The 12,829-nt window shown below is 43.7% G+C and overlaps 1 protein-coding gene across 1 annotated transcript; it reads left to right on the top strand.

The window, feature by feature from the left end:
• Nucleotides 1-2,839: 2,839 nt before the first annotated feature.
• On the top strand, nt 2,840-12,436 carry LOC120374091 (zona pellucida sperm-binding protein 2-like). The gene is made up of 18 exons (XM_039493314.1): nt 2,840-2,925; nt 3,008-3,084; nt 3,449-3,532; nt 3,609-3,703; nt 4,196-4,357; nt 4,932-4,976; nt 6,083-6,247; nt 6,740-6,836; nt 6,928-7,109; nt 8,137-8,266; nt 9,291-9,472; nt 9,549-9,640; nt 9,747-9,871; nt 10,255-10,444; nt 11,207-11,342; nt 11,418-11,514; nt 12,065-12,148; nt 12,254-12,436. The coding sequence occupies exons 1-18, from the start codon at nt 2,855-2,857 to the stop codon at nt 12,349-12,351; spliced, it is 2,112 nt and encodes a 703-aa protein (XP_039349248.1). The 5' UTR covers nt 2,840-2,854; the 3' UTR covers nt 12,352-12,436.
• The last annotated feature ends 393 nt before the right edge of the window (nt 12,437-12,829 follow it).

The following is a 12,829-nucleotide window of genomic DNA, read 5'->3' as shown; positions in this document are numbered from 1 at the left end:
TTTCCTACTGAGTTCAGAACCTAATTATTCTTTCATGTTTCTACAATCCTAGTGGGTTGAATTTAATTTCCTGAGAAGAGGAATGGTGGTTGTTTTCGGTAGTTTAAGTAGCACATTTTAAATACAGAAATATAATAAAGCAACTATTTATTATCTTACCATATTGTTGGTTAATCGTCTTCTAAAAACTCATAAGCTAAAAGGCTGAGACAATGAGCTTCTGGTGCTGCAGGTCCCTCTAGGTTATATTTCTTTCCTTCTGTTCTTCTTATACATTGACTGGTCCAGCCATGCCCTAAACTAACATGAGCTTTCTATTCAGTTTATAACCTGCTGCTAGACATCCAGAAGCCACTCAGATCCAATAAGATCCATAGGTTGTGAAATGTAGCAGTAAAAGGAAGGCGTGTCCCTCAGTTAAAGGATCAGGATCATTCATCTCCACCGCCTCTTCCTGTTGTTCCCCCCCAAAATACCAGCATCACCTTTGTCTTACCTAGATTGAGCTTCAACCTGCTAGCTCTCCTCCTAGCCCAGTCTCTCCATCAGCTTCCAGGGACTTCGAGTCAGGCCCTGGGGAATCGAGTGAGTGTAACCGTGTACAATTTGGCCCTAAACTGGAAATATCAGATATGTAATTCAGAGACAAGGTGGCAAATCTGTCTCACCTTTTGTGACTTACCATTCCAGGGATCTCCAAAAAGTTTACTTCTTACCAAAAATGGGCCAAATGCTAGTCCCACCGATGTCAATAGCACATTCCCATTTACTTTATTGCTACTAAGATTAGCCTGTATCTGATCTAATCTATTTTAGGATTTTAGATAGTACCCATTGCCATAATATGTAGTGGGTAATCTAGGCACCCTACGTTCTGTGTCGCCTTTCCATGCCCACTTGACATAGTGGTGTGTGACAGTGTTAACTCCGAGTTTCCCATTATTTCATATAGACAATGAACAATTACCTTAAAGGAACATTGTCAGATAATGTAGGTTCCCAAATAGCTACAGTATCACCGTGTGCTGGTGCTATACCAGCTCTTCTATGCAAAACATTGGTGACAAGCAAACACACTGCCAGCCGCCTGTTATCGTTTATTATCCTAGTGACCAACGCTTTGGTCTCCATCAGCGTCTGGGACTACAGCTCTTTCTTCCTTTTCAAACTGTTGTTCCTACCCATAATGCCGTCTCTAGGGTGACCAGACAGCAAGTGTGAAAAATCAGGACAGGCGGTGGGGGGTAATAGGCGCCTATATAAGACAAAGCCCCAAATATCAGGACCCTATAAAATCAGGACATCTGGTCACCCTAGCCGTATCAGAGGGTGAGGGCATGCCATATGTGGCTGCAGGTTACAAGTCCTTAAGATCAGCTCTGAGTATGATTATATAAACTGCAGAAAGAAAGCTACATAGATGTCTAAAGATACTTAGACCTTGAACAAAATACTGCACAATTCCCCCATGCACCAATTTAACATCCCACTCACTAATTACCATCTCTAATCTTAAATTTTTCTACAGTTCCTACAAGGAATCTCTCAATTTTCTGATCTCTGAGAAGTCCTGGTGAATTTGAGAACATCAGTAAAGCTGGAAGATAAAATAAATAACTCAGAGAGGCTTGTAGAAAGAAGGTGGCAATCGATATTGGTCTAGTGATCACTGCAGGTAACTAGATAGCAGGACTCTCCTGGATCCTCTCTGGAGCTCTGCCACTGACTTGTGACTCAATCCCTCCAGTAAAGTTAATGGCAAAAAACCCACTGACTTCAATGGGAACAGGATTAGCCTCCACATAGCCCATGTAAGAGGATGAATAGGTGTGTGGTTAAGGACCTAGTCTAGGCATCACAAGATCCAAGTTCAAGTACTAGTACTAGTGTCCCCTGTCTGACGTTAACTCTAATCACTCTGTAATGTAAATCTTGTCTGTATAAATGGGGCTAATAACCCTTCTTCTGCACTCTCCATTTAGATTGTAAACTCTTCATGCCAGGGACTGTCTCTCGCTCCATTCATACAGCACCCAGCACAAAGTGGGGGAGGGTTGAGATGCTACCATAAAGCAAGTGCTAATTAATAAGTGACTTTGGGCAAATCGCTTAATCTCTGTGTCTCACTTTTCTTCATCTACAGAATGGCATTTAATAAAGTATTTCTAGGCCTTTCCATCATACAGATTAATACTGACTACAACCATTCCTCTACTTCCGCGAGGGTTGGGAGGATTCATTCACACTGGTGACAGTTATGGCAAACTAGATATTGGGCAAACTGTCCCTCCTGAAGAGAACTATCCTAGCAATGTAGATTTCCCGAGCAGGGGCTACTGAGGATAGTTCCCAAGTGCGGGATGCCCTGCAAACCCCCTGGCTGAGCACAAGGCTGTTTTAGTGGGCAGAAGAGCCCAGCAATGCCAAGTGTTCTCCTGGGTAAGGGGCAAAGGGCCAGGGGAGCTTAAGGCTGCAACACAAAGTGTTCATCTGTTTCTAGCTCATCAGCTATTTTGCCCCATCTTCCAGCAGAGGGAGAAAGGCAGTGGAAGAGCAGGGTGAAAGGAAAAGTGGATATAATGGAAATAATGTTAAAAGTGAAGGGAAACAGCAAATTGTGCAAAGGGGCATAAAATCCCCTTGAAAGAGGAGCTTTGTCCCTAACCCACCCCCTCCTCACTGATTGCAGCACAGAGCAGGGCCAGGTGCAAACCATCAGGCTCAGAGTCAGCTGCTAGCAGGTGATGAGGAAAGCAGCCCAGGTGTTTTCCAAGAGCTGCTCCTGTGCTGGGACTGCAGCCCCTCCTATATAACTCCTGCTTCTCAGTATGAGGTGAGCTGTGCAGGTGTCTTCATGTGGGTGGTTTGTGTCTCAGCCATGAGGTTGCCTGTTTTGCAGCCAGGCTGGTCCTTTTGCAGGATGTGGTAAGGGAGGGAATTAGGGATGTATATGGGGTGGGTTCTGTTTGCTGTGCTGGCTTCTGAGCATTTTCTCTCTTGTTTGCAGGCTGCTTCTTTTACTAGGTTGCCTTAGAGTGCCCTTGACAACTGGTGTTAATAGTTCCATGGCTCTAGACTTCCCAGGTAACCAGGGCATTCTCCTAAGCATGGTGGACTTGTCTCTAGGCTGATCAGATAGTCTTACTGACCCTGGGGTATGCTCAGAACTAATGACCCCTCTCTTCATTCAGAGGAGTGAGAGAAAAGCTTTATCATATTAACAGTTTGTATGTTAATTGTCTAGTGCTCTCTGTATTGCAAGTTTCAGAGTGGTAGGCTGTATCCTCAAAAACAATGAGGAGTCCTTGCATTTGATGAAGTGGGTTCTAGCCCACAAAAGCTTATGCCCAAATAAATTTGTTAGTCTCTAAGGTGCCACAAGGACTCCTCCATTGTTTCTGTGTTGCAGGGAGTTGATATCAGACTGATTGTGCATTTCCTCTTGTAGGGACAGTGTCTTGTCACAATGACAAAATGTTGATTGGGTTTCCCAAAGAGCTTGGAAGCAACTTCTGGCAGGTCCATGTAGTTGGTATGTATTGCTGCATGTCTAGCTGGGTTCTCAGGGTGACTTCTAGCAGCATAGCTGACAAGTTTCTTCTTTCTAGATGCAAGTGGTGAAGAGATTGTTGACTGTGACTACATGGTGGATCATGAGAGGCTGACTCTAACTGCTCTGTATGTGAATTGCACCAGACTAGAGGTATAACTGTCCCTCTGCTTTGGGAACATGTTCACTTGATACAGGCTCTGAAGTGAGCATGAGGTTGATGGGATTCATGAAAACTGGACCAAGTGGTGCAATACTTGGACTATGCATGATATGAAACCTTTCCACTTTAAGGTGAAACCTTAAAATAGCCAGTGAAAGACTTCCCCAGGCAACTTCTGTTGCATACTACTGTCCAAGTATTAGTACAGAGATAGTCTCTTGTGGTGTGACTTAATGTGCTAATCAAAGGTGTTAGGCAACCCAAATGGCTTACCTGATTTAAGTATAAATACTGCTGTGCCTGCCTTGTTATGACTAACCTTGCACCTTCTATAGACAACATCCACTGTCAGTTGAGGCAAACTTAAAGTTTGCCATCTACCATATGTGAAGATAAGATCTAATTGCTGATCTGAGGCAACATCTATCAATGTAAAAAATGCTACTGTATCTTACTCTGACCAGTGTGGTCTGTTGCTCTAGCATGACCAACACCAGCTGAGAATAAAGCTGCTGCTGCTCAACAAGACAGTTGGAAGGAACAAGAATGTAACCTACAGTATTGGCTGTGATGATCTTCAAGCAGATGAAGTTGCCCCTACTACTTTTACAGGAGCTACGAACTGTACTAAAGACTTCATGGCAGTAAGTGGAGCAGTTTGATAAGCCCTTGGAAATCTAACTGCTCTTACCTGTAGAGATGAGGTTGATAACTCAATGGCTTCTCAAATCAAGCCTTAAAGATGATATGCCTGTAGATTCTCTTCTGTAGGCAATAAGTGTGAGGGAAGAAGACTTGTGGTGGATTTCCCCTTCCTGGTCTCTGGGAGACTCAAATTAGTAACTGGAGTTGTATTGTCTGTAAAACCTTGCTGGTTACCTTTGACTGTCTTTTGTTTATGTTCAGGCTAGGCTGTGTCAAACATATCCAGTGTTTGTGGACCTCTCCACTGGCTACTGATCAGAAACCAGGAACATAAGTATACTAGATCTACAAGGGAAAGCTGTAGTGATGCTGTTTTCCTCTGTTCTCCCACAAATGCAGTGGCTAGAAGCCAGATACAGCACACTTGCTTTGAGAATAATGCAACACACCAAGCTTCCATTACTGTAATGGATTGGAGGTTCCTAGTCTGTTGCCAGACTTCTTAAAAAACAAACAAAAAAACCTGTTAGAACTTTGTGCCTTGCACTCAGCTGCTGTCTCATTCCCTTTCAGGTTGTATTTCCAAGACTCATTCCCAGCTTTGCTGATGAACATATGGTATGAAACTTCTGTCAAAATGGGGGGGGGGGGGGTGTCCAAAATAGCATGCTGCTAAACTAATATGTTTTGCCAGCAGAAACAACTTCTGTTGCTTACTAAAGTAGCTTGACCAGAGTCTTGACCAAGTATATTTCTAGGGTTGGATAGCAAAGCTGCAACTACTAAAGCCTTAACCAGTGTGGATAGATTTTTACTAAATTCAAAATAGTTTAACAATTTAAAACTTAAACCAAGTTATAACTTTTATTAAGGTCTAAGATTGCTTTTAATCTATTAAAATCACTTAAGTAAGGAAGAGTAGAAGCTTGAAATTCTAAAGAAACTCAAACAACTGAGTTGGTGACAGTCACTGCCTAAGCACCTGGAACCAGAATTCCAAAGTGCCAAACCAGCTTTGTGCCTGCTTCTGTTTAGCTATGTCAGCTTCTTCAAAGTTAAGAAGATCACTGGGAAATAAACAGGAAATCATATGGCCTCCTCTTCTCTCCTCTCCCCATGAGCCCCTTGCAATCTGAGGTATGAGGATGAGTCCTGCTAGTTCAAAAAAGCTTCTGGTTATGTCCTTTAACAATCTGTTCAGGTCACTAAAGTTCATGATTCTGTGTTTTAATAGCCATTAACTTGAAATACAAACCATTTTCATAAACTTTTTTGTATATCCAGAATGCTCAAGGTAGTTTAACTAATGAACACCTTTGAATAGAAACTAGAAGTCAATTAACTTGACTAATTACCTAGCAAACTCATCAATCAGCATTATCTACTAACAAACACAGTAAACTATAAATCAAAGCAATGCAATTACTCAAATATGTATAGGTATCCTCCTGGATACCAAAAATTATTACATGTAGTATAAAGGCTGCCACAGTGCAAATCAGCACCACTTAAAGTATTCTCAGTAGTATAACCACTAAATCTTGTTTTGCATTTGTTTTCATAATTGACTTTAGAATCTAACAGGAGATTCTGATCAACTAGGATTTAAAAACTCATGCCTTCAATCTAAATCAATCCACCCCAGTCTCCTTCTTAAGGATAAGAACAATGACCATACTGCTCACTAAGGCCTTGTCTGACTAACCAGAAATCTCAAATTGCAGACTACAGAATCTCAGATGGCCTGGATACTGTCCATAGATGATGGAACAAGAACACATAGGCTAAGCCTTTGGCAAGCCATGCAGCAAGGATACACATTCTTAGCTGACAGCAACAACCTAATCTTCCAGGTTTCTTTTGGTGCTACTGGAGTCACCTCTTACAAGGTAGGTGCTCTAGAGGAGAACTAGGAAGCTACCAAAAAGGCAAAATATTTCATATGTAGAGAAGTGGGTTTGTATAATACTTGTAAATTAAATGGTGCAGGACCATCCTAATGACCTAAGCATCTTAACAATGACCCATGGTAACATAAGTAGCTTGGCCCATCTTGTCATATGGACAGCATTGAAATCTCTACTGCTGACTCACAACAGCTGTAGCTTGACTTCTGGCTATGACACAATGTGGTGCATGAGGCCCTAGAATGGAGCTTGTTCACCCTTTCTAAGAGCTGCTCTGCATAGGAATAACAAACAGCTAGAGTTACTCCAGCGGCTACTTAAATGGCCAATGTGGCCTGCAAGACTTCTCATAACATCTGAAGTCTCTCCAGAACTGCAGCCTAGCTTACTGAATCCTAATAGACTGCTTTTTGTATGCTGACACTGGAAACATCACTGAATAATGCTGTTCTCAACCACATCTGTCCTCTGCAGCAAGACAACCAGATGCTATATACTGTGGCACTTAAGCTCTCATATGGGCCTCCTGACCAGCGACTAACTGTAGAATCAAGAATGATCTGTGCACCAGGTAAAAATTCCCTTCTTCACAGAAGCTGGCCCCTCTGCTGACCTAGAGGGACTTCTGTCTTCTATAGACACTAACAGAGCTATTCTTGTAGGCCCAGCAACCTGTAACTCAACACACATGACTGTTGCCATCCCAGCTTTCCCAGGGATCCTCTCAGCTGTGAGTATAGAAAACAGAAACATTCCCATGAATGAACTCCAAGCAAATGGAATTGCTCTGGACACACAAAGAGGAGTGAAACTGCACATCAACAGAAGAATCCTGAAGTCCAGAGTAAGATCACTACAAACTAGTAGTATCTCCTTTAGGAAAGATCACAATTGTCTGTCTTTTAAAGATGGCATAGAGAAGGACTTAGTTACAAAATCAGACATTTACATCTGGGGTAAATACCAAGGCACTGACTATATGGTCAGTCCTTCTCATGCCATCACTTGGCAGCTGTCTGAACCTCCCTCTGACTACCCCCACACAGAGACCACCTCAATCTTCCTAAGCATAACCTCTAATACAGCTAAAACTCTCCATTATGGCAACCTCCTTCCTGATACCCACACAAGCCCCATCTCTACCAGCCCTCTCGGATGCATCTACTAAAAATCTCCCTTGCTGACCATTCTAGCAGTGTCTCCTGTCAACAAACTACCCCTTGCTACCTCAAATTCAGGCTGCTGGCTCTAGCATCAATAGTTCTTCCCTTGTCTTGTCATGCCAGTAGCTCAACCCCTGTGATCACCTGGACAGGCTTCATGTCCGCTACTTGCTAATCATGGAGCACCCTCCTGAAAGTCTCCATAAAGGTGTAGATCATCCCTAATGGCTAGATGAGAGGCAAGGACAAGGGGAAGCTGGCCTCTTCCTTAGATATGAAGAGGAGGGAATACCATTCTATGTTCTGCTGATATTGTCTGTTCTGGGTCAGAATGGCTGTCAGGACAGAACATAGCATGCTGCAATTTGATGTCCCCTAAGTAAGAGTTGAAAGAAAATGGACCACATGCTGACTCTGCAGGGCCAAAAGTACACTTGAATGGCCCACTTGGAACTTCAATCTAGGTCTAACAGGCATAGTTCAATGAACAGCCACTTGAGATCTAGTCTGTTACTGATTTAAACTCTCTAAATCCCTACTACTTGATCCAGGAGATGTATTAAATTGCTGAGAAGCATCTTTCTGAAACACTAATTGCTGGCTAGATTAGTCCAGTTGAAATGACTGTCAGATTCAGAAGCAAAGTGCTAACTTTGCAGCAAACGCAACTACTTGGATACAAAATGTCATGGCCTCCTTCTCTTTCAGCTATATGAGGAGAATTGCTTAGGACTTCAGTCATACATGGCCTCTCTAAGGCTAACTTTCAACTTCCATGGAGAAATGGTGTCAATGGTGACTTATCCAGAGTGTCCCTGTGACCAACATGCACCAATAGGTAAGACAGCCCATTCTTCCTGGGAACTTTCTGTAGCCGTGTAGCTTCAGTTGTCCCTGAAGTACTGATCTACAGATTGATAGTGTAAGTCAGTGGCTCCCTGAGATGAATTTCCTTAATGCAGGAGACTGAGTAAACCCCCAGCACATTACTCTATGAATCTGGGGCTTCTCTCTTTGATAGGAACATAAGAGTTGAGCTCAACCTGTAGCTAGAAGTACAGATATGTCTGGTGCAAGCTCCTAGTGGCTGGCAAGCAAAACTTCCTGCGTAGGGACTCTGCACCTCTATCTTGGAGCCCATTTAGTTGTAGTCATAGTTCCTGGGTCTCTATAGATGCCCTTCCTTTGCTGGTGAGGACAGTTTTCTTTAACATTTGGGTGATCTGGACATGACCCACTACTTGGTGATCACCTAGCTCCCCTGACAGTCCACATAGTAATGACAGCTCCTTTTTCATGGGGATGGCAGAAAGCACAACAGATCATAACTCCATCTCTGAGGACTCTTTCCCTCTTCTCCTCACCTCCCTGTTCAGCCTGTCAGCAGCTACTAGAGGGCTTTGTTCTTCCCTGCTCATCCCCCTTATACTCCCTTAAGCATTGGCTCTGGCATTGAGACACCCAGCCCTTTATCCCATAGGGCAGGTAAACAACTAGAGACATACACCAGGTTCCCCTGTCTGAGCTGATTAGGGCAGGCTAATGGGTAGACTCCAGCCTACACTTCAATCTGATTCTTCCTCACTGACCCATAGATCACTGCTTTATAAGCAGTTCTGGGTCCTTGAGCTTCCTGGCATGAGCTGTTGCAGGATCCTTGCCCTCCAGATCATGCTATACAAAATGGAGACCAGGAACAATCCAGTTAGGTGCAGTACAACTTAGGGTAGTCAGGGCCCTTACGTGCACACAGCTCAGCTAAAAGACTAGTTCCTCACTGAACTGAGGCAGGGCCTGCCACAGTGCCATGTACTGGAGTCACCCTACAGCAACCCATGCCAACCTCCTTGAATGTTTTTCAGCTGCTGTATGCACTCAGGATGGCTACATGGACTTTGAAGTCCTCAGTGAGAGGACCAAACCAGCCCTAGACTTGGATACCGTCAGGCTAAGAGATCCTACATGCAAACCAGTCTTCAAGTCTTCCTCAAATGACATGGTTCGGTTTCATGTCCCACTGAACAAGTGTGGGACAAGGCAGAGGGTAAGTGTCCAGGACAGTGAGTGCTAACAGAGCTCCTGTGGCAGGGCAGTCGCTAACACTCCTGTATCCCCTGTAGTTTGAAGGCGAGAGGACAATTTATGAGAATGAAGTGCATGCCTTGTGGGTAGATCTACCACCACGCAGGATTTCTAGGGACAGTGAATTCAGGTCAGTCTGCAACTCTGCTGGTGAGAGCCAGTCCACAACACTAAGCAAAATGACTGTTCAAATTGCCAGCTAACCTTGTGCTGAGATGCTGAGCATTGTCTTTCAGGCTGACAGTAGTGTGTACCTACAAAAGTGGTGGTGAATCACTGAACATGAGGATAAGCAGTCTCCCTCCTCCAGTTTCTTCAATAAAGCAGGGTCCTCTCTCCTTGATCCTGCTGACCTATCCAGGTAAAGCTTGCATCTAGCAGCAAATCATGGCCAGGGCAGAAATGAAGTGACTCCCTCCATAGTAGGGACAGAATTGTTCCTTTGACTATCTAAAATGAATGGCATGAATCCTTCACAGCTGGTTTGTGACCTAGAGCTGGCAGACTAAGGTTTTTAATAGAGCTGCTTGCTCTGGGGGAATCCAGTGGGGATGTCAGGTTAGGAGGCTTATTATTCTATGTAAGGAGTTCAGCTAAAGAACCCACTAGCTGTGTCCTTCTATGCACATACAGTACTAGACTTCCAACATAGTTGGTTTAGTGTCTCTAGATTGAGATTCCTGCAAGAACTACTACCTGTTGTGTACTGGGCTTTCTAACTCTACCATACTTTGGTTTTTTCAGATGGCTCCTACTTGCAGCCCTACAGTGATGACCAGTACCCTATTGTGAAATATCTGCGGCAACCAATCTTCTTGGAAGTGCAAGTTCTGAACCGCAATGACCCCAACATCAAACTGGTATTGGATGACTGTTGGGCAACCACATCCCAAGATCCAAGCTCTCTGCCCCGGTGGAACATTGTGGTGGATGGGTAGGTATAATACAAGTGCTGCAGGAACATGAGCAGGCCAGCCTCACCTAAGTGTTTCCCTGAAATACCATGCAAGAGCTTGTTGGAGCTGTGAGAGCAATGTGACTTTGTACTATCAGGCTCCCTACATGGATGTAGGAGCAAAGGGTTGCTGTATCTCTAAGATCTGATCACAAAAGCATAGGTCGTAGCATTAGGTCAGGTATGTCTTGGAGGGTAGCAATCAGGGATAGATTATCACATCTACACTACACATGATAAAACCAATACCTGATCACTCTCCCATCAACTGCTGAACTTCAGCTCTGCAAGACACAGAAGCAAAGTTGACGGGGTGGGGTGGGGGCCATGCAGTAATTGACCCAGCACTGAGGATGTGAGGTAAGACTACCTAATGTCTACTTCAGCTACACTATTCTCATAGCTGAAGTTGCATATCTTAGGTCAATTTCCACCACCCCTGCCCCCCTGTAGACCAGGCCTTGAGTGCATGTGCTCAAGTGCAAATTCCAACTAACTCAAATAATTCACAACTGACTGAATCAAACCCTCAAGGAATTGCTGTCCTAATGCAGGCCTGCAAGCTCTGGCAGACCTCTTGGAAACAGTATTGAGGGTCTCTCTTGGGCAGTGGACTAAATATTTAATGTTAATGAAGCAAACATTCAAAGACTCTCTTCTCTACCTGATTTCAACTCCAACCTATCTAAGAAACTACCTTCCTCTCTTCCCCTCATGACTTTCAACATGTATCTCCTGTAGGTGTGACTATGAACTGGACAACTACAGAACTGCATTTCATCCAGTGGGCCTAGCAGTCAGCTATCCCAACTATCGCCAGAGATTTGAAGTGAAGACCTTTGCCTTTGTCTCAGGTGACAAGGCTCTCACTAGCCCAGTAAGTGCAATCCTTCTTGCGCTAGCTAAATGCTAGGGGCCTTCCTATGCACCAAATGTCTCCTCTTCGCTCTAGGTGTACTTCCACTGCAGTGCTCTACTCTGTGACAAACTTCATCTGGATTCCCCTCTGTGTTCACCAAGATGTCCTCAGTCAGGCAGAAGCAAACGAGGTAGGATCTAATCACTACTGGCAACTAGAATGTCACAGTAAACATGCAGTCACACACCACAGCAGAACCATAAAATGTAGGTGTGGAAGGTCACTTGCTAGGTCTTCTAGGCCAGTCTCCTTAGTTCTGGTTCAGTGCAGTACTAGCTAATCTACCTCTGGCTTTTTTCTTTAACCAGTGACAGATTCTGCAAACCATCTAGGTAACTTGTTTCAGTGCTTAACTACCCTTACAGTTAGGAAAGCTTGCCTAATGTCTAACCTAAACATCCCTTGCTGTGATTGAAGCCCCTGATTTAGTCTCCCTTAAAGGTGACCCAGCCCTGTTATCAGTAGGGAGGTCTAAAGTACTTAAAAGTAAGGTACCCCTCAGTTATCTTTTCTGAACTAAACAAACCACTCTACAACCTTTTTGTAGGACATGGGTTTTCTAGACCTTGAATCATTCTGTTCTCTTGGACAGAACTTGAAAATAGCCAGTTAGCTTGCTAGATTAGTGGATTTCCATGACTCCAGTTACTCAGAATCATGTGGTGACTGATCTCTTGCAGATGTGACACAAGCAGAGAATTCTGGTGTAGCAAGCTTACCTGGTCCTGTTATCTTTGTAGCAGATGAATGGCCTTCAACCCAAGGTATGGAACAAATGCTCTTCTCCTTTACCTAGCTGATGTTACTAATTCAAGTTTATTGCATAATGTGGCCACTAATTTATGACTTTACTTTTTTCCTCCCTACAGAAGAAAATCAACTGACAGATGAGGCATGGACCACTGTAGCAGCAGCTACTGTGATCCTTGGCCTGATGGTCACTGCACTAGTGTCAGTGGCTCTTTAAAAATCTGAAGAGGACAAAAGCTGTAATGGTAAAGTGAGACACTAAATGACTTGTGACAAAATAAACTGCTGGATGCACTAGTTCATGATGGAGTTCCCTTATTTCAGAAGTGGCTAGTTTAATACCAAACTTCTAGTTTGGTATTAACAGAAGCAAGTCAGACTTGGCTCATCTCTAAAGTCCAGACAAAACAACCAGCAGGTTCCATGGTGCCAAGTTTTAACTAGCATAACGGCACTAGCCTGACAATTGTCCTAATTTTATTGCTTAATTGTCATAAGTACCTATTCTACTATACAGCTGCTCCTTACTACTTAGTTAATGTAGTAGAGTAAAGGCACTTGTATTGTTGCCAGCCTTACCTACAGAAAAATGGGATCACTTTAGATCCCCTATCTCTCCTTGGTGCAATCTCAAAACTTACCTACAGTGACTTGTCATAGTTAAGGTGACAACTCTGGGAACTTGGTCTCAATCT

This window comes from Mauremys reevesii, linkage group 10, assembly GCF_016161935.1.
Source record: "Mauremys reevesii isolate NIE-2019 linkage group 10, ASM1616193v1, whole genome shotgun sequence".
In the NCBI taxonomy this organism is placed as follows: Eukaryota; Metazoa; Chordata; order Testudines; family Geoemydidae; genus Mauremys; species Mauremys reevesii.
This window is presented reverse-complemented; position numbering and strand designations above follow the sequence as displayed.

Coding starts and splice junctions, on each gene's coding strand:
- LOC120374091 (XM_039493314.1), top strand. CDS start 2,855: ATGTGGGTGGTTTGTGTCTCAGCCATGAGGTTGCCTGTTTTGCAGCCA. Junction 7,110..8,136: donor GAAGAATCCTGAAGTCCAGA/GTAAGATCACTA, acceptor CTTCTCTTTCAG/CTATATGAGGAGAATTGCTT. Junction 12,149..12,253: donor TGAATGGCCTTCAACCCAAG/GTATGGAACAAA, acceptor TCCTCCCTACAG/AAGAAAATCAACTGACAGAT.